The sequence below is a fragment of the Eptatretus burgeri genome, chromosome 11 (assembly GCF_056783735.1).
Source record: "Eptatretus burgeri isolate ZD-2024b chromosome 11, Ebu_testis_v1, whole genome shotgun sequence".
Taxonomy (NCBI): Eukaryota; Metazoa; Chordata; class Myxini; order Myxiniformes; family Myxinidae; genus Eptatretus; species Eptatretus burgeri.
The window spans coordinates 20,297,079-20,318,987 of NC_140971.1; the positions used below are offsets into that span (position 1 = coordinate 20,297,079).

At 42.7% G+C, this 21,909-nt stretch overlaps 1 protein-coding gene across 1 annotated transcript in view; it reads right to left on the reverse strand.

Moving 5' to 3' along the window:
- Positions 1–1,078: 1,078 nt before the first annotated feature.
- The window catches only part of DNAJA2 (DnaJ heat shock protein family (Hsp40) member A2), a 48,482-nt gene continuing 27,651 nt past the window's right edge, over positions 1,079–21,909 (reverse strand). Inside the window, exons 4-9 of the mRNA XM_085845446.1 lie at positions 20,049–20,129; positions 13,285–13,418; positions 10,565–10,761; positions 7,347–7,491; positions 3,312–3,439; positions 1,079–2,286 (exon numbers count right to left, since the gene is read on the reverse strand). Of these exons, the coding sequence (XP_085701572.1) occupies positions 2,095–2,286; positions 3,312–3,439; positions 7,347–7,491; positions 10,565–10,761; positions 13,285–13,418; positions 20,049–20,129 (877 nt within the window). The 3' untranslated portion in view covers positions 1,079–2,094. The remainder of the gene's footprint in view (positions 2,287–3,311; positions 3,440–7,346; positions 7,492–10,564; positions 10,762–13,284; positions 13,419–20,048; positions 20,130–21,909) is intronic.

The following is a 21,909-nucleotide window of genomic DNA, read 5'->3' on the forward strand; positions in this document are numbered from 1 at the left end:
TCTCTCTCTCTCTCACACTCACACACACTCTCTCACACACTCTCTCTCTCACACAATCTCTCTTACACACTCACTCTCTCTCTCTCTCACACACACCCTCACACTCTCTTGCACACACACAAACATTCACTCTCTCTCTCTCTGACACTCACTCTGTCTCTCACACTGACTCTCACACACAGTCTCACTCTCTCTCTCACTGTAACACTCACACTCACACTCTCTCTCGCACTCACACACACACAAACTCTCTCTCTCTCTCTCTCTCTCTCTCTCTCTCTCTCTCTCTCTCTCTCTCTCTGCCTTATGGCTGCTGGTTGCATCATTGGTTTGGGACGGAGCTCTGCCGCTGATGCAGTGTCCCTATTACCAGTCCACTGGTTCTCATGTTGCTGACCTCGGAAGGATGACAGGCTGAGTCAACCCCACCTGGTATTAATTCAGCAACCAACGGGGCTCAACCTCAGGACACTAGGATCCAAAGTCAGCCACCTTAACTACTAAACCAACACCAGGCTTGAATGGTGGTGCAATGGTTACAGCATACAATGTGAGTCTAGGAGGTTGGTGGTTCAAATCCCTGCAGTCATATCAAACACAGTCAATAACAATCCATGCTTGATGCTTCGCCAACGGTTTCATGCTTCGCCCAAGCATAATCCATGCTTGATGCTTAATCCAAGGTTATAGCATGGGCAAACCACCCAATATAACCCTTGCCAAGAATCTGCTCAAGCAGCACTGATGCTCGAATGAGTGTGGTACATGAAGAACACCAAAACATAGTTCTGATGGAATGTTACCACATTTGCTGATCTTAGAGCAGGTATTTTTTTATTTTTTAATGCAAACTTTGCTGAGAAGAGAGGGACACACAAGGCCAGAAGAGATTCTTCTTCTTCCAATAGTCTCATGTCCTTTTTCTCAAGACTGCTCAGGATAAGGTGTTCTGTGAACTCTGCAATTTGAAAAGCTTTCACACCAGCAACGTCTCCAACTAATTTCTTATTTTTGTTCCAAAGAATGACACCGGGCCAAAAATACGACATCACAAAATAACCATCCAACGACTACTAAATGGTTTGGAAAAAAGTATTTATTTGTCGTCATCAATCCAACTATTGCACAGATTTCACATTGGGTGAAGTAAAGTCAGAATAATTTTGAAGCTGTTGCACATTACTTAATTCAATGTGACATCATACGGTGATGTTCCAATCTTCTGCCGTGCAGGATCTTACAAGGTGGGGTCTATTATTTCTCAGATTGTGGCAGTTATCATGACTTCTACAACAAGGCACAACAACCAGTCTGTTGCGCAGTTTACCAATTTCCCTCTGAAGGTGTGCCTGTTTAATAATCTTTCACGTTGCGCATTAAGGTCACTGTACATACAGTTTGCATTTTAGCCGTCGTTGCGAATTCAGACACTGATTATGCATCATGACGTTAACTACCAAGCAGCGTCGCATCCACAATGGATGGCGACTTTTTCGCGAGTCAAACTGAACAGAGGTGAAAGAGCTGTTTTTCTTTGAAATTCATGTGATTTGATGAATGTTTTGCATCCACTTGTGCCCAATGGTCTGTGTAAGTGGGGCCGAGATATCATCTCTGCAACGTGCATTGACCTCAACCCTTAACCAAGACAAGTTCCTTTTGCCAACCCGGTTTCCTCTGGACCTCTGTCCAGTTAAGCTTTTTGTATAACTATCCATTTTCTTTGAGTACAAAGGAAAAACAAAAATGTATAAGTCTGGTATGGCTAAAAATATAATGCACAAAAGCATTATTGATGTTCTTCGGAGGCACAAATGTTCAAAAGCACAGTTAAGTACACCAAATCATGCCTTCCTCGTAGAGGCCATAGCGCAGACTCTAGCCCATATCCAATCACTTGATACAAATTAATCACAAACGATCATTATAGGAATAGCAATGTTTTAATTTCTAAAACTACAGAGTGGAGCACATGTATTACCCTCGAGAAAAATGCCTGATGAAGAATCTACCAGTCCTTCCCCTTGAAAAACGTGACTTTCGTTGGCAGATGACTCTGGTCCATAGACGATTTGGCGAGATGCTGGTGTAACCTTACTGGTGCGTGCACTGCACGCCTTGCCCGTGGTGGTAACCACCCTCATCATCAGAACCATCGTCGTAAGCTTCGCGGCGAGCCCCCGCACCACCACCTTTTGTTGACTCCAGATCGTGGAGGTCGACGTCCTCGTAGTCACTCACAGGGTGTTGGATGTCAGGACGTGCTGGAAGCAGCTGCTCCAGCTCCTGCAGACACAGATGTTTTACTGCGATTTTTCTTACAAAATGTCGGTTCTAAACAAACCTGAGGGTTTTGAAATATCAATAAGAATTGAGAAACATCGATGGACATTTTGGACTACTCAGATTATACATCTTACCCTGAAGGATAGTCGACATCAAAAAAGGTCCACCCCCCTCTACAATGACAATTGTGAAAAAATTCTGTAAACAGAAACCTCCAGCTGATGCATGTTCTCAGCAAAATGTTGGCGAAGAAGGCTGCTTACAAAGTCACCAGCGGCTTTGGGCTTTTTATTTTATTTTTTTAAAGCACTTTTCCCAGAATTTTTTTAATCACTCTTTTTGGGTTGAGGAATAAGGGGAAGGTCATTAACTCGTACCCATATAGCACAAGGATGCCACGTTGCATCATCCCTCAGGGACCACCTATTACACCAAATTGGTCAGTTCCCCATGCTTTGGATAACTTGGCAGAAATTTTCATTTTGGACAGTGCATTGGCTATTTTTACAAAAACAACATGACAAAAAACAATCAAAGGATATTTCACATCTCCAAGTGAAAACGAATTGATGGGACAACAGACTGACCACCAACCCGCAACCCCTGGGGCAAGGCCAAAAAGTCAGATATCAAATGGGCACATTGTTAATGAAACTTTGTATATACAAACAATATTGGGGGACGCGTTAAATATGGAACAATCTTTTTGATTTGACCATCAGTTCATGCCCCAGGGGTCAAAACAGATTTTCCAAAATTCAAAATTTGATATTAGGTCATTCCTGGTAGAACCTTTTGCCATTTTCCAACTTTCCTTTTGGTGGGAAGTGTAGGGATTTGTGGTGGTGCGCCATCGACTTCTGCTCCTGTTATTTTTTTGAAAAAGTCGAACAAAATATCCAAGACAAGTTTCTCAACATTACCGCACAACATTCCTGCCAGAAGTGTGTGCCGTACAGGCCATGGATGTGCACAAAGCATGGCATGGGCACTGGACATCAGTCAACAACACCATGTTCACACACCTGGAGCCTCTCGGCATCAATCCAGTTATTTTCTGGAAATTCAATGTCAAACTTGATGTAAAGATCTCCCTTCTCAAAAGGATTTCTGTACATGGGCATTCCTTCACCACAAACACCTTGTGTGCACCCTGCAACGTCGCAACAAAGGCAGCACATTAAATATCTGACACAATCAACCACTTTATTAAACACACCGTCATTACTGTTCTGTTGTCGAGTGAAAATACAGAGATGTGCACGCACGCACGCACAGTTTTAATGTTAAATGAAAGCAGTCTTACACATGGTATCAAATGGAGAGGAGCAGTGTTTATTAAAAAAAAACATAATAATTAAAAAATACAAAAAAAACCCCTAACCCTCAATTAGTCAGTTCCAAACAATGAGTTTTACCTTTTTAATGACCACTTTTGAGATAATAAAATGTAACTTGTGGAACATTTGACTAGAGGTTGTGCAAACAAATGATTATAGAGCTTGTTTTTGGTTTGTCACCGGTTTGTTCATTACAGCTTAGCCTTTCAAATTGAGACTGATATCATTTAATGAACCTTGAGAACCCAGGATTAGGAAAGATTGATTTACAACGTTCATTTTGATTGGTCTGGTTGAACAATATATTTTTTATTTTTTTAATCCTAAACCTACAGCCTCTCTTTTACTTCACGAACGCCTTAGTTCTTCACTAAAGCCGGCGGTAGTGGTACACCAACTGAGCAGCTCATTAATGGCTGTGTTTACAATGCTGCAGCTAAAAAAAAAAAAAAAAAAATTAATGAACTATGAATAAGGTGAGTTTTTGTCACTTTTCCTTGTTAAAAACATTTACCTCTTTTCATTAAGAATTTGTTACGGTCAATACAACATTCTGTTAATGGCATCTCAAGCAATGAGGCTCAAACATGCTTGTTGTTTTCCACACCACAGGCAGTTTGGTGGCCAACTGCTTTTTTCCACCGATCTTCCGGTTTAGCTCCCCCTGTATATCAGTCCTCTAAACCTCCCTAGCAATTCCGTGATGCACACGTACTTACAGTAACACCTCTCACATTTAAAATTGCAAAATCCAGGCTCACTGCACACTTTTCTTCTTCGATGGACATCGTCTTTTCTCCTGTTTGGGCAACCACACTCCTGAGGCTGTTCAACCCCATTCTTCCTTCCAAGGATTCAAGCAAGCAGTGCCCCAATATCATGTCATCCTCTCATCCCTGCCCACCATCATTTTTACACCCATTAACCCTTTCTAACCGAACAACACAAAGCCCCCTTACTTGCCAGTGGCTGCGTTTCCTCCCCTCCTCTTTTCCTGTTTGTTTATTGCTTAGATTATGTCCAACTATCATCCCACTGTCAGTTGATTCCCTCTTACCCCATCACCTCGATTTTGTAAAGGAAAGAAAAAAAAATACTGCCTGGCTCAAACTGGACAAACTTACACTTCAAATTTATACAAAAGGAATAAATAAGTATGGATGAGACGACTAACAGATTCACAATACAATTAACAGTACAGAGACCAAATAAGACGAGAGGGTTCATAGAACATGAAGAAGAACAAGAAGAACAAGAAGAAGACGACGAATCTTGAAGACCCCCTGTCCTGAGTAGCAAATTTGATTGGTCGAGACGGCATACAATTTTGCCAAAGTAATCGTTAACTGGAGGTTTTTGGGAGTGCATACAAGGCGATTTGTGTTCCACAGTGTTCAAGTAAATTAATTTGAATTCCAATTATGGTTTTAAAGGCTGCAGAAAAAAACAAAATTTATTTTCAGAAATTTACCACCGTTGATGCAGTGTCTGTAACACCACCTTATTTAGCACGTTACATTTGTTCTTGGTGCCTGGTGTTTGTGTCCTTTATGATGCCCAAAAACAGTAAGTTTCCCGTTTGGAATAATTTTAAATTCTGTTTGACTGCCGTGCTCACCAAACTCTGCCCTGAAAGCCCTGTCCTGCTCACCAAACTCTGCCCTGAAAGCCCTGTCCTGCTCACCAAACTCTTCCTATGGCATCCAAGGCCATCTCCACTCATGGCTCGCAGACTTCCTCTCCTGTCGCAGGCGCTGTGTGGCACTAAATGGAGTTCTTTCATCCCTTCTTCCGGTCCAGGCTGGAGTTCCTCAAGATAGCGTTCTGGGCCCTGTTCTTTTTCTGGTTTTCATCAATGATCTCTCCGACTCTCTGGAAAATCCTCTATCTCTTTGCTGACGACTCCACCCTCTGCCGTATCATCGGTCATCCCTCAGACCGGCAAGCAGCAGCTTCTTCGCTCACTGCAGATCTAGAAAAAATCACAAACTGGTCCAACACGTGGAACATGTCTTTCAAACCGGACCAATCTCACACTCTCACTATGTCTCTTCGAAAGGACCGTTTAGAAACTCCCCCCCCCCATCCACTTTCTCAACAATCCTCTGGAAGAAGTCTTTTCTTTCAAGCTTCTGGGTCTCACTATCTGCCATGTCCTTTCCTGGGAAAGCCACATTTCAAACCTCGCCTCCAAAGCCAGTCGCCGACTGGGAATCCTCCGTCGTGCAAAGTCCTTCCTCGGCCCACCTGAGCTCCTGACCACTTACAAAGCTTTTGTCCGCAGCCTGATGGAGTACTGCTCTCCCCTCTGGGCTGGTGCTCCTGCCTCCCACCTATCTCAGCTTCACGCTGTAGAAACCAAGGCATTTCGGATCATTGGCATCTGCCGCAATGAGGCTGAGTCTTTGGGCCTCTCACTCAATCACCGCAGATTGGTCGGTGGTCTTTCTGTCTTCTACCGTCTGCTCTCTCTGCGATCTCTCCCCACCACATTTCCGTAGGACGCTCAAGGTCTGCCAACAACCCCCTTCTGGTAAAACTACCAAAAAATCACGAATCACTGCTCACCTTCACTCTTTCATTCCTCTTTTTTCCCGCCTTTGGAATAAACTCCCTCACTCTATTCATTCCCATTCTTCCCTCCAGGCAATCTAAACAGCTGTTCACCACCACCTCTTATCATCCCCCATCCAAATCCTCGATCTTTTCTACCCCCGATAATCCACCCAAGCCCACCTTCAAATTTCCTGCTTTCCTTCCTGAAAGTCCCTGTAATGTCAATCTTCTGTTCCCCATGTTCCCCGTCCCATCCCTCTCCCTTCCACAGATCTCCAAATGTCTCTGTTCCCCACTGTTTTGTCTTTCCCACTCCCTCCCCTCCTGTCTCATGCCCCCTTGATGCGAGTTGTGTGTTTGCTCTCATTCGAGCCTCGACAAGGTCTTAAAAAAATTTTTTTTTTAAATGTGGTGTGGTAAAGGTATCTTTTGGAGAGGATCTCACGGAGCTGAAAAAAAAACAAAAAAAAAACGTGTATTCAAGAAGTATTGTATTGATAAACTGTCAATATTGATTAAATGTGTCAAGTAGAATGGATCTATCCATTATTGACGTCATGGCATGTTTACCGCAAATAATTCTGGGGTAAAATGGGAAGTTCAACCTATCATATTCGTTTCCAGATACTGTTTGCAATACAAACTGACCAGGTCACACCAAAATGTAAAGAGGAAACTGCTGTGTACTAAACTGCATTGTAACAACAAAGAGGACTCCCTTGTTACATCTGATCCGTTATCAACCAATCCCAAGAGGCAGAGGTCATGGGTGAGCTGGAATCAGAGTAAATGATGGCACCACCCATTAAGTTTGGATTGCAAACAGCAGTCTTCTGCAGAGTAGTTGGCATACTGAGTTATGTTCAGTGTGCTTTGTCACAATAAAAAATAAGGGACCATTAAGCCAGAAATCTTATCAATTCAAACAGTCCGCTAAACAAATCATCATACTTTATGTGTATGTAGATAGAAAAGACCAACCATTGCAAAGGTCTGGAATGCAAAAGTCACGTGCAACGTGAAGCATATAGTCTTATCATCAAGGGAAATAAAGAGTATTATGGGATAGGAAGTGAGATGCAATTACAGTGAAGTTCTCAATGGCTAGAAAGTGCTTCATATCAAACCAAGGAGCCGCTACATGGCAAAATGATGCGATGTTACCTGGGTAGATGACTTTCCCAGCAGGTGACGTGACAAGGATTTGTCGACCATCCAGGTGGTTCAATGCAAAGCAAACACCACACAAGGCCTCACAAAGGCCCACTCTCTTGGTCATGTGGAGATCATTTCCATTCCGCCTGAACATCTGCACCAAACAGAGCCATAAGCAAAACAAAAATTACCCCCGGTTGGGGGTGACGGTCATCTCTGAAGCTTTGTACATGTGTATCTCTGATCGGCTTAGTATGGCTTCGATGTCGTCTTGTCTTTTGGTTCAACGTGCAGACGAAAGCCCGGGAGCAATGAGATCGGATAATAAATGGTGGAGATAATGTTGAAATGAGCTGATTTTTCAACTTTGGAGTGACCTTGACCTTCAATCGTGTCTAAAGTCATACCGTCGTGCATCACTCATCGACCGCTACCTACATACCAAGTTTCATCAAGATCGGGCGAAATTTTTTTTAACCCTATCACATCGACGATTTTTCCAACTTTGGAGGCACGTGACTCGATAACCAGGACGAATTTTAAAAAAACCGGCCTGACCAGATTTAGATATTGTTCCGTATTATCAGAATCCGAAGGAATTTCGAAGATCGGATCATAAACGGCGGAGGAGATAGATTTTGAAAATGGACGATTTTGCAACTTTGGAGTGACCTTGACATTGACCTTGACATTGACCTTGACCTTCAATCGGGTCAAAGGTCATACCGTCATGCATCCCTCATCGACATCTACCCACATACCAAATATCAAGAAAATCGGAAGAAAAAAATGGGGACATACGTACGTAAGGACATCGACTGGTTTTACAACGAGATGACTTAACGGTAACAAACCTTTAACAATAACCAGAAACACCTATCATTAAACAATGTTTAAAAAAAAATTACATTACTCAGGTCCAAAACATTCCAAACAAGGAGAAAAAGAGATAAAATGTCATAGCTCCAGTGGTTTTTGTAAACTTATTGTACAGAGTTAAAGGGCTTGCCCATATTTATTTAAACAACTAGAATGGCCACCAGTCTGCCATCTTTGATCAGATCTCAAAATTAAGTGAGGTGCACGTGTATGCCATCATGTACTGTGCGTGTGTCAACTTTAAACAAAATCGGAGCATGCACAGCAGAGAAATGGTTGGGGATACGTTTAAGGAACAAAATTCTGCCAGTCGGCCATCTTGGATATGATCTCCAAAAAAAAATGATGCACATATGTAAGCTATCATTCTTTATCTGTGCGCCAAGTTTGAACAAGATTGGTAAATGCATGTCTGAGAAATGGTTGAGTAAATGTTTTAAATTGGGGTTTTACAGCTAAAATAGCCGTCAGTCGGCCATCTTGGATCGAATCGCGAAACAAAACGATGCACATACGCAAACCATCGTGGATTGTTTTTGGGCCAAGTTTGAACAAAATCAGTCCATACCATGTCCGAGATATGGCTGTGGACGGACGCATTCAAGGATGGGACCCAATCCATAAGCCCCCGTTTTGGACAAAGTCCAATGGAGGGCTCATAATAATGATTGCCTATTCCAGAAGGAATTATTTGTAACAATAACCTCTGCCAGGCTGAACAGTTTACGTTTAATATCCCACTGATAGGCTGGATCTGAACAAAAATCTAATTGCTTTGTTCTTGTCACCAAACCAACTCATCCACAAAGTTTTGTCACAACTCATCGACAACTTTTTGAGATATCATGCTACATTTCATTTTTGACCCCATCTCACAATGGTGAAGAAGCACTGAAGAAATTTTAAAATTCTCATATCCGAAGCAGGATTTTCACCAAAATCGAATCAATTCGTCCTCGTCATGCACTCCACCTGTCCACCAGGTTTGGTCCGAATCCGTCCATAAGTTTTTGAGATTATATATATATATATATATATATATATATATATATATATATATATATATATATATATATATATATATATATATATATATATATATATATATATATATATATATCGTTTTTGCCTCTATCTCTCAATGGTGAAGAATCACTTAAAATACTGTTAGACCCCAAAATTCGTGGTTTCATTATCCACCGACCCTGCATATTCACAATTCATAAAATGTGACCCCTTTTTACATTTGCGGCCCTGTGATTTGCGTATTCGTGGGGTTTTTTGTTTTCCTCACATTTACCGCAGGCGTATTCACGGTTTTTCTGACCTACTTCTATATTCGCGGCTCTGTGCATCACGTATTCACCGTTTTTTCGTGGGATTTTTAATTTTCCCTTATGAATCAAGAACCGCCGGGAACCTAACCCCCTTTTTCTCATTCAAATAATGCCCCAAGATTCGTGGAATTTTTCAGGAATGTATCCCTCACGAATGTTGGGGTCGGACAGTGTTCTCGGATGCAGATCTTCACCAAAATTTAATAAATTCGTCATTGTCACACACCCAACCTGTCCACAAAATTCAATCCAAATCCGTCCACAACCATTTGAGATATCGTGCTCACAGACAGACAAACAGACAAATAGGGGTGAAAACACAACCTCCGTCCACCTTCGGTGACAGAGGTAACAAGAAAGCATCTCAAAAAGGAAAGCCATCCACATCCGCTTTGCACGCGAACCAAACTTGAAGAAAACACCACCTATATTTTTTATTTTATTATTAATTTGTCTTCTCCATATTTTCACAATAAAGGTTTGTTAATTTGATGACAAAAGTTCAAATGGTAAATAAGAGAGCAACTCAAAATGTAATCGGACAAAATAAACATGGAAACGATAACCAATCCTGGCCGTCTCGCATTGATGTGCAGGGGGACAGGCTAAAAAGGCCCATTTCCACTTACTTGGAGGTAAGCCATAGAGGTGGGAGAATTTAAACAGGTGGGACATATCCAACAGGTGGGAGAAATAAAACCTGGTGCTGGCTTAGCAGTTAGGGTGGTGGCTTGGGATCCTAGGGTCCTGAGTTCCAGCCCCGTTGGCCACTGAATTAACACCAGGGGGTTGACTCAGCCTGTCATCCTTCCGAGGTCGGCCAAATGAGTACCAGTGTAGTAGCCAAAAGGCTGCACACGAAGGGAAGGGGTATCGATGGATCGATTAAAAATGTGGTATTGGTGTGGCACAGGTATGATGGGCCGAATGGCCTCCTCCTGCACATGATTTCCTTGTAATTCCTTGTAGTTTGTAGCGATTGAAGCCGTACCCAACCCCCTTTCCATTTACCTCATGCTCCTTCTCTTGCAGAACAAGGATGATATCCCCCGGCTCCATATCGGGCGCCTGGTCTCCCTCCCCACGAAATGTTATCTTCTGTCCTTGCCGCATGCCTTTATCCACATGGACCTCCAGGATCTTCACTTCCTTCACAACCTTCTTACCCTCACATTGCTTGCAGCGGTCACGCTCATTCATGATCTCCCCTACAAAAACAAAGCCAACATTTTAACTCTGCCTGCAACGTTAGCACACCTCTTTTGGATAAACTTGATCACACCGTCAGTCAGAGGCAAATGTTGCTCATGTAATGTTTTGATCGTCTCATGTGTTCTGCTAGTCTAAGGTTTATAGGTACAATTTGATACCAGCATTTATGTATAACCACTATACTGAACCCTTAATTCAACAGGATGGCAGAAAGTATGAAAATACCAGATCAAGGAAGTTTAAATAACCTTAATATAAAAAAAAAACTTGCACAACCTTTTATTCTATTTTCTAAGTTCATGGAAGAGTGAGGTGACAGAGGGAAGAAAACAAAGCAAAGCATCGACAGCAGGGCAATGTAAAAACACGTTGACACAAAAAGGAAATGAAGAACAGGAGAAAGATGGGTAGAGGTGGAGATAAAATGGGTGGAGGTACTTCCAGCAACTTCCTTTTCAGGTAAAGGAAGTTGCTGGAAGATCACATGTGACCGAGGGGAGTGGGTGGGATGAAGGGATAAAAGAGCAGAAGGTTCAAGAACCGAGGAGAGGCGGTGGCGGCATAAATCAGAAGCCACCAACACATCTGCAATGGAGCATTGTATGAGAGGCCAATGATGTTGAAAACTTTGTGTTTCACGGCATTTAGAAGAGACGGGCATGAAGCAGGACACCAGGCCACAATGGAGAGCAGTACTCCATCAAGCTATTGAAAAAGCCTCTTCGGCCGGGAGAAGTTAATATTTACCAAGGAAGGATTTCGCATGATGGAGGCTCCCTGAACTTTTGCGTAAACTACATTTCCGATCCAGAGTTCATTTTTTCGGTTTGGGTTATCCATCTAAACTGCTATTTTCCTGAGAAAGCTATCTGAAAAGTGCTCTGCATTTATTCACGATCGCTGATTATACACGAGTGATTACGGCACTCATAATGCAGTTCTGTGCAAGCAAAAATTGCAAAAATCATTGTGCATGTCCGACATCAAATTAAAAAATAATTTCAAAAAAAAATTGACGACTTTCATGGATGTGATCCGAGAGCACACTGTACCGATTGGATGCGGCAAAATGTGGAGTTCATAGGAGGCTTTAACAGCTTCAAAAAGCCCAAAAGTATTCACACGTTGCTAGCTCGCAGACACTGTTATACCTCCTATGATGGCGAACAGGCTTGATGCAATGGTCCATTTAGAAATGTAACAACCATTGAGCTAACCTGCAATGCCAGAAAAAACCATCACCGAGCTGTTAGGGTTAGGGTTGGACTGGCAATTTTGACATGCTTGTTCATTTGAAAGATCAAATCGGAAAACCTCCTTTGCTCATACACAACCAATTTAGCTTCTTATTCCATCAAGTGAAAACTTGGATAAAAAAAAAAGATAACGCACACATTTGACAGCACCATCAGAAACAATAAAGTTTGTCCCAGCCCCAATCGTTTTGTTATCCCCAATTGTTATGTTAGAAATAAACAAATAAAATCGGAGGGACATTGTAATCAGCTACGTCCGTCCATCTGTCCGTCACGCTATCTCCTCCTAAACAGCCGAGCAGAAATTCATCAAATTGGTAGTTATGACCACCACATGGCAAGAAGTATCATTTTGGTGCCGCCCCATGGGCCCCTGAGCAGAGTTAAAATGTGCAATACCCCCCCCCCCCCAAAAAAAATGCAAATACGGGCACTCTTTTTAAAACATTTCATGAAACTGTACATGCAATCAACATTGGAGGATGCATGAAATATGTTACGATTTTTTGGGGATTTGAACCCTGTTCCATGCCCCAGAGGTTGGGGACTTGTGGTCACAGGGATCAAAACAGAATATTTTTTAAAACTCAAAATTTGATATTGGGTCATTCCTGGTGGAACTTTTTGCCACCTTTCAGCTTTGTTTTCGGTGGGAAGCGTGGGGATCTGCGATGGTGCACCATCGACTTCGCTCTTCTTTTCAACTTGCAATTATTTCCAAAATATATTTTATCAAACCTTTTTTGATTCGCTTTAACTTGCATTGCCCATTTGATATGATCGACATTTGAGCAAATCGCTCGTGACACAGGGATACAAAGTACAAATCTCAAACTGTTGACTTTTCTGTTGTCTCAAGAAGCCCTGATGAATTCAGACAAGAGAGAAGTTGATGGCGCCCCATTGAAACCCCCATGCTTCCCACCTAAAGCAAAGTTGAAAGATGGCAAAAAGTTCCACCAGGAATGACCCAATATCAAATTTTGAGTTAAAAAAAAAAATTCCGTTTTGACATTTGTCACCCAAAGTCCGCACTGGTGCATGAACCGGGAACAAATACAACGAACCGTTACATATTTCATGCATCCTATAATGTTGATCGTATATACAAAATGCACCCCTATTTCAAAATGTTTCGACCTTTGCGAGGATTCAATCTTTAAAACAAAATGAAACCGTCACAATTCAAGCACTCTAAAGCTGGAGGAGTGTGCTTGCAAAAGACCCCGTGCAGACACAGCAATCACGCATAGAGGAACGTGCCTTCTCCACGACAAATGTGGCACACAGACTTCATCTGCTGCACCATGCCCGGCACCAGTTGCTGGACGACAATGCGAAAGCCACGGCCTTTGCAGGTCGCACAAGGCTGCACCGATCCTGCCTTGCCACCAATGCTGCACACAAGCATGGAAAATTTGGAATTAGAAAATGCAAAAGGGGCTTTGATCAAATTTTTACAACTTTCATTTCAAGTGTACACAATCCATCCAAAAGTCATGACGTAATCACATTGGCAATGCGTAAAAAGTGTTGGTGTACGGCAATTAAATACATCAACTCCCAGTACGCATTGATGCACACTCATCACGACGCCGTGTACTCGGGTGTAACCTTGCAATGGAAAATGGCCCTGAAACGATTCTGAGGCAATGAACATGGCTGCCTTATTTATTCAACCTGAGAGTGGAAGAAAGAATGTTGTATCACAGCCAACCAGTGGCTAGCTAATCACTGTCGGGCAATTTTTTACAGCTTTTTTCACGGCATTCCCACGTCGCGAAACGCAAAAATAATCGCTTTTAGGCCATCAGCCGTATCGTTCCACTCATCGGGGGGGGGGGGGGGATAGACAAAACCTTGATAATATGATAGAATATATCCAAATACATATGTATGCAAAAGTTCTCCACTCAAATAGCTACAGTTATTGTGTATTTTCATCTTGAAAATCGATGCATTCCCCGCGTTCTCTCATTTGAATTTTCTCCACTCGGATCACGTGTGGGCCACGTGACGCCTCAACAGCCAATAGATCGGCTGTCATCGTATGCAAATTACGTCACTGTCATGTGACCAGCTAAGTTGTCCAAGATGGCAGCTTCCAGCAGGGAGGAAATCACCGTCAGCTGATCGGCGATTTTTGATGAATATGGCCAGTGAGGACGCTCCCCCGTGTATTATTCACCAGGATAATGTAGCAAACGAAGAAGTCAAACGTTTTACGTCTGTAAGATGGGATAAATGGAGAGAAAGTGTCAACAAATAGCTCGTCTTAGAAGGTCACGAACGACGTTTAGCCGAGAGTGCCGGCGTGGGAGGATTAACTTCGATCATGGGCTTATTGTACCCGGAGTGCCGGTGTAAAGATTTCAAGCTATCCCCCTTTCAAGTTACCTCCCGGTAATCTGAAATCGATTTCAAGTTACCCCCGGGGGTAGCTATCATCTCTTGAAGCGCGACTGTGTCACTGATGCAGTGCCCCTCTACCTGTACACACACTGGAACTGGTATTCATTTCGCCGACCTCGGAAGGATGACAGGTTGAGTCAACCCCCGGTGCATTAATTCAGCGGCAGACCGGTCTTGAACTCAGGACCCCAGGATCCCAAATCACCACCCAAACCACTGAGCCAACACCAGGCTACGCACTCAGCAAGTTAATCAGACGCAAGGCGCCCGCAGCGGGACCCTAAGCCGAACGAGCGGCCAGACGGGTTAATTTTTTTTTACCAGTTCTTTTGTTTCGGCTTGTCGAATTTCTACAGTGAACATAGAAATGCAAAAAGTTATAACTCCGCATTATAATTCCACGGTGACCTTACGACCTGTAAAATATAGCCATAAGGCGTAGGGCCTTCCTGAGGCCACCTCAGTTTCTCTGCAGCTGCCGCACGTTTCTGTCAATTCAGAGGGCATACGGCCGCCGTATCCTCGCCGTAGAGCAAATGTGACTGAGGCCTAAAGTATCGATCGACACATAAGAGATGCTTTCACGAGGACTTCCACCGACGAACTGAATGAACAAAGCGCGAATATGCGGGTCGAATAGGTGGGGGAGACACGTGAACAAACATGAACGCTAAGTTGTGTTCGGTTTTTTTTAATGTATTAGGTTTTTAGGACAAAATTTTCTCGAAAAAATTGTTCGGATTCTAATTTGTTCAAACAATGAGGCGTTCGGATTCTGGGGGCACCACGGTATATTATAGTTATAGTATATTCAGTTATATATACTGGTATATTTTTATTTCAGTAAAAAAAGAACTGGTATATATACCCACTCGTTACCGTCCGTCTGGCCGCATGTTCGCCTTAGGGCCCCCCTGCGGTCGCCTTGCGGGCATCTTGCGTCTGCCTTGAAAATTCTATGGCCACCGCAGCGACGCCCTAAGGTCAGCGTGCGACATCAAATCAAAGACCATACAGCACCCCCACGTTTTCGGTCTCCACGATTTATAAATACGCCATGCGGCTACCCGAAAAATAAAAACATATGTGACTGCTACATTGTGTGACCGTGCAAATGCTGCGGCCGCCGTATAATTGCTAGTGGCCGCAGATTTTGGAGACCCCACGGCCACCTTGGCAAATGTGATCTAGGCCTGAATAATACACGGGGGAGCGTCCTCACTGGCCATATTCATCAAAAATCGCCGATCAGCTGCCGGTGATTTCCTCCCTGCAGGAAGCTGCCATCTTGGACAACTTAGCTGGTCACATGACAGACGTAATTTGCATACGATGTCAGCCGATCTATTGGCTGTCGAGGCATCACGTGGCCCACACGTGATCCGAGTGGAGAAAATTCAAATGAGAGAATGCGGAGAATGCATTGATTTGCAAGATGAAAATATACAATAACTGTAGCTATTTGAGTGGAGAACTTTTGCATACATATGTATTTGGATATATACTATCATATTATCAAGGTTTTGTCTACCCCCCCCCGCCCCTCCCCCTAATGAGTGGAACGAAACTTGATTTTCAGGCACTTTCTGAGCCATGGCTGATGGCCTATTTCTTTTTGCCTGAGGATGCAGTGGGAGGGAGTTATAAGTGCAACTTTTTTGCAACTTTTCCACGATCAGCGCAACTTCCGGCGTTTATCACACTTGAGTGGCTAAATCTGCTTAATGCTCGGCCATGTGGTACCGTGCCTGCGTGAAACGGCGATAAAAACAACATTTTGATTGAGTATCACTTGCGCACTGAATGAACTGAGGTCCTGTTATGTGTTGCTGTGGTGTTCCTGTTTGCTATCAAGTTGTTATATCTTACCTCCTTTGAATTAAATATCGAGTTTAATCTCTATTATAAGGACGTCAGCTTTACTTGCCAATTATGCCCAAGGAAGCTGCTTCTTCCATTGCAAAAGTACCAGCCGATGCAGCAGAATTTCCAACCGATTTCGTAGTCACTTCTGGGAACAGTTTGTTCTGTAAGCTATGTTCTACAGTCGTGTGTAACGAACGACGGTCCAGTGTTCTGAACCATCGCAACAGTACAAAACACACGAGAGCCAAGGATGCTGAAAATGAACCTCGACCAACATTGCTGCCAGCTGAGAAAGTGAGCAAGGGACAATAATTGGTTGATCGGGTAGTTACGAGCTGTCAGCAGATATACCTCTCTACAAACTCAATAATCCGCAGGTGAAGTCACTCTTCCAATTCATGGGCTACAATGCACCTTTGGAGTCCTGTTGCAGATCGCGAGTGGCATCAATGGCAGAGAAAAACATGGCGGATCCAGAACTTGCTCAAGGGGAAGAACATATTTATGGTCATCGATGAAGCAGAGGTGGCAGGTGCAAAGTATATTAACACTCTCGTGGGCAATGTCAAATCACCAGAAAAGACTCTCCTGCTGCACTGCAAGCAGCTTCCAGCCTCAGTCAACTCAGACAGCCATACATGGATTGGATGATGCCATCAAAACACTACAGTCTGATGGGTCGAATTTTGTTCCACTCTTGAACGATGCTGTGCGCTACATGACTGCTGCTGGACGCCCCCTCAAGCAAATCTACCCGTGACTATTCCACGTCACGTGTAATGCTCATCTACTTCCTAACTGTCCAGAAAAGGTTTGAGCCCACTTCTCTGATGTTGATAATCTGATCGCCAGGGTCAAGAGTGCTGTTGTCAAGAACAAATACCGTAAGGAGTTTGCCGCAGTTGGATACCCACCTCAACCCATCGTAACCCGCTGGGCAAGCTGGTTAAATGCAGCTTTCTACTATGCTGACAATTTGCCAGAAGTTAAGAGAATCGTTGGGGAATTTCAAGGTGATGGTTTGCTTGTTACCAGAGCGAAGGAAGCTATAGTATCAGTACACCTGGCGAAAGACTTGCTCAGTATTGACCGTGACTACAAGTGCCTGATTGAGCTGGTCACTAAATGCGAAAGTTGTACGTATAGTATCTTTGATGCTTTCAACGATCTGAAATCGCTCAGCTTTGGCAGTGATCCATGTGGGATAGCGTCTTATTTGGAGAAGCGTTTGGAGCAGAACAAGGACATAAAGCAGATCATGGATCTGGCATGAGGTGACATTCCACCAAGGCGTAGAATGCTCTTTTTCGATGCTAACAGCGAAGGACCGTAACTTCACGCCCGAAAACGTTGAGAAATATATTTCTGTTTATTACAATCACAGCAATGAACCGTGAATTTGAGCGACTGATTTAATGCTGACTTTAAAAAGCTTGTAAAATGTGATATTGCTGAATTCATGAAAATGTTGTATCATTGCCGACTTGCTAGCTTTGGGAATTGAATAAATAAATGACTAACTAAAAAATTGGTCATAGCAGTAGCCTCTGGGCATGGATTTTAAGTTATTTTTAGCGCAACGTTTTAGTGCAACTTTTGGTAAAAATGAATACAACTTTTCAAGTTTTTTTAGTGCTACAAAAAATTTCCCTACTTATCAGACAACTTGAGTACCCAATGAATGTAACCTTTTTAATATAACAACCTTTTTGTCAATGTAATTTTGGATTTAGTCTTGTCGCATAACGCAAGTGCCACAACTCTATTGGAGTGAAGCTTATGTAACTCGCTTGTGATATTTCTGGTTATAGAAGTCCTGTAAAGTTAAATAAGATTTAACTCTTTATGTAACTTGAGCTGCCTATTTAGTCCACTACAGGATGAAGATCTTTGATCTACCTCTACGTCTTCCAGGACCTGATCTGGGTTTCCAGTTTATAGTTCTTGTTGTCGATCAGTTGTCAAGTTTTCTTGAGTCTGGCTCGATTACATTTCAAGTTTTTGATTGTGAGCGGAATAACAAGGAATTTTTTTTTCTGTCCGATCCATTTGTGTATGTTCTCTTCCCATTTAGTTACACCAAGACACCCAGCCTGCTCCACTTTCTTTGTTAGAGATGCTCTTTAACTGCCATATTTTATTCCAGGTGGAACACAATGATTGCAAACTTACATTTTCAGACATGAGAGCAGTTTGCTTTCCATTGCATTATTTAATGTTGCAAATGCTGTCGATCCTGCTCGAGTAAGTCTCTTCACTTCATCAAAGTGATCCATATCCATGTGTACGAGTTGTCCTAAATAAATGCAATGACTGGTCTTTTCAATGGATCAACAATCAAATTTGATCGCTTCCTGCTCATCCTTCCCGCAGCACATTCCCGCTCCGCCTCAGTCACACACCCCGCCTCAGCCACACACCCCTGCTCCACAATCCCCACTCTGCATAACCCCCACACAATCCCCACCAACACCCACCTCACCCCCCACGCTCTCCACTAGGGTGTTCCACTTTTGCAAAAGTAGTTGCTGGAATGAAGCACTATGTGCCTATCGATTCCACTAGTGAAGTTTGGTGATCGCGGGCCGGCATTTTGAGGTTGCCATTTTGCCATTTTTGAGGTTGCCAAAGGGGTTGCCATTTTGGAAATTTAGTGAAAATCGTATATTTTGTGTACATCTAATGAATTATATTTTTTTATTCTTTGTGTACTTGCAGATAAACCTTGACTGACCAATGGTCAGGGCTCCTGTGGCTATGTGGGACAAGTTCGCGAGTTACAGGAAATTTTGTGAAAGTGCTAATTCTTTGCGTGTCGTAAATTATCTCGCTGAAAGAGGAATTAAGCTAGTGTCTGACTTTATTCATATGTGCAATGATGAGAAACAACGTCAAGCATTGCTACAGTGCGTGGAAGAGCACAGGAAGCTTTACCCAGACTATACAAAACAAACGCTATGTTCTCTATAAGATATCTGTGTGGTTGCTTGTTTGCTAGATTGTTATGTTGTCATATATGAAAACAATGTCACTTAAAACATATTTGGTTGTTCTCATAATTAATTGATCATGCTCTCCTTTGTCATTAATAATGTCTTTATGAAAACGCTACTACTGATATTCTGTAAATGCCGAACAATGTGTTGTGCAATAATTGTCAAAATATGGGATGTTCAGTGAAATTCCAAAATGGCAACCCCTTCTCAAAATGTTGGGACAAGTTGTGAATAATATTTACGGGTACTTACTATCATACTGGTGCCTACTGAAGTGCATTCAGCCATCGAGACACAGAGAAATATATTTCTAAAAATATTCAAAAAATCAACATTATTTCCAAAAACATGGATTTTCCTGAAATTTCAAAATGCGGGAAAAAAAGGCGGAAAATTTTTCAAACTTTGGTCGATCACCTAACTTCACGAGTGGAATCGATAGGCACATAGTGCTTCATTCCAGCAACTACTTTTGCAAAAGTGGAACACCCTACTCTCCACCCCCCCCCACCTCCCATAGTCTCACTCCACCTACCCCCCAGCCGCATGGTCCCGCTCCAAATAGAGAAACTGCGAGACTATTGAAAAGATGGGCCCAAACAGATGCTTTTCATCCAACATTTCCACAACCTCTCAACCACAGCTAAACAAACTTAACATTCCAAACAGTGCTGCATTTTAAGGTTCATTTTCTTAATTTTTTTAGGTGTGTAAAGGATATGTGTGCAGGTTATCTGGGTGCAATGAACATACCCTTTACAACCAGCACAGATCACGTTTTTGCTGAGTTGCAGTTTTGTAACCTTTCCATTGTACAAATCTTCAAGGGAAACCCTACGAGACAGATTGCAGGATTAAAGAAACTAAATGCATCTCCACAATGTCACACATTCATGACGTGACGTGTTCACACTCTACAATCCAGGAGAATTCAAAATCAAATCACAAAATAAAGGGAATCAACCACCCCAGCAGAAGCAGAAGCAACACATCTGCATGTGAAGGACGATCACATGAGTTTAGCCACCCCTTAATACATCCAGGTCTGAAGTGGATAATTAGCCAAATGAGGAAGCATGCCAGCATGAGGAAATGCACCTGGGGTGCGTTTCAATCTAAAATGAGAAACAGTGGGAGTACATTGCCCTGCATCAATAGTTCATCAGAGAAACGTTAAAATATCACATCACGTTAATCTATTACAAAAGCTATTTAAACAGTAGAGGAGGGTAAAGGGCCTATCTATGTAAAATGGACTAAGGTATGCGTAACCTGATCTCCAATACAATTTTCTAGTATGCGTTATCTCGACATCTTTCATGGAGAAATCCAGTTTTTGCATCCATCTCTTCCATGGTACGCACAGCCATAGAAGACCAAAGTTCCAGGAGTTTTACAGGAGGAAAAAAAAAGTTGTTTTCCAGGACTTTTAATACAAGTACTCTAAGTAAAAAGTGACATCGGAATAAAACATAAGAATGAGAATGAAACCTTGTTTGTTTTCTGTTATTCTATTGAATATTTCAGTAATATGTGTATACCCACAACCAAAATATATGAGCTCAGCATGTTATATCACAGAACTATTCCAAGTTATACCTTTTGCAGTATTAATCAACAGCTCCTGTCACATGGATTGTTTACATCAGGTGAATTTAAATTACCATACTAATTATCCTTATTTTCATACAGATTTGAAGTCAACAATTTATGCTTTCTACAGGTTGTTGTTGTTGTTGTTCATCTTTCGGCTGCTCCCGTTAGGGGTCGCCACAGCGGATCATCCGTTATGATCCGCATACTGATTTGGCACAGGTTTTACGCCGGATGCCCTTCCTGACGCAACCCTGGTCGCCTCTTACGACACAGGGATCAGGATTTGGGTTTCGCCATGATTCCAGGCTGCTTTACACCCTGCCCAGTGCAGAGCCCCCGTCCTCAAGCGATCCTCCAACCCAAGCCTCCGAGTCGCCGGATTACAGGCACACGCCACTACGCCCGGATTTATGCTTTCTACATATGAGGTGGATTTTTGGACGACAATAAACCCTTGTTTTGTATTGTTGTTGTTTTTTTTGGGGGGGGGGCGGGGGTTACGTTTCCTCTCACCTATAAACTCATGCATCATGTCCTGGAGCGGTTTACCTGAATCACCCTCACTTGTGGTGCAAAACCAGAGCATTCACTTGCCCTTGTGTTTTCTGTGCATTTCGTTACTTTGTGGATACTAGACTTGTTAACACCATAATGTCTGCCCAGTGACGGCGTGCACTCTTGTCTCGTCCAAGCTTATCCAAAACTTCCACTTTCTGTGTCAAAGCCAGCACTTTACTCGACTTTTTTTGTTGTTTTTTTTTTTTACACTTGGTTCGGCCACTAGAAACAGTTTTCCTCTTGGGAGGCATGGTTAAAATCACTAAGGGCAATAATAACCGAAAACAAAGGAATCGATTATGATTCCACGGATCGCGCAGTGTTAACATGGAGAGAGGTACAGTACTGTACTGTACAGGTTGCGTGTCCGAGTTACCACTCGCACCGCAGCAGTGCCGCTGATTTACAATTATATGTGTAAGATCGAAACCATGTAAATCAATCCATTGACAGGGGTTGG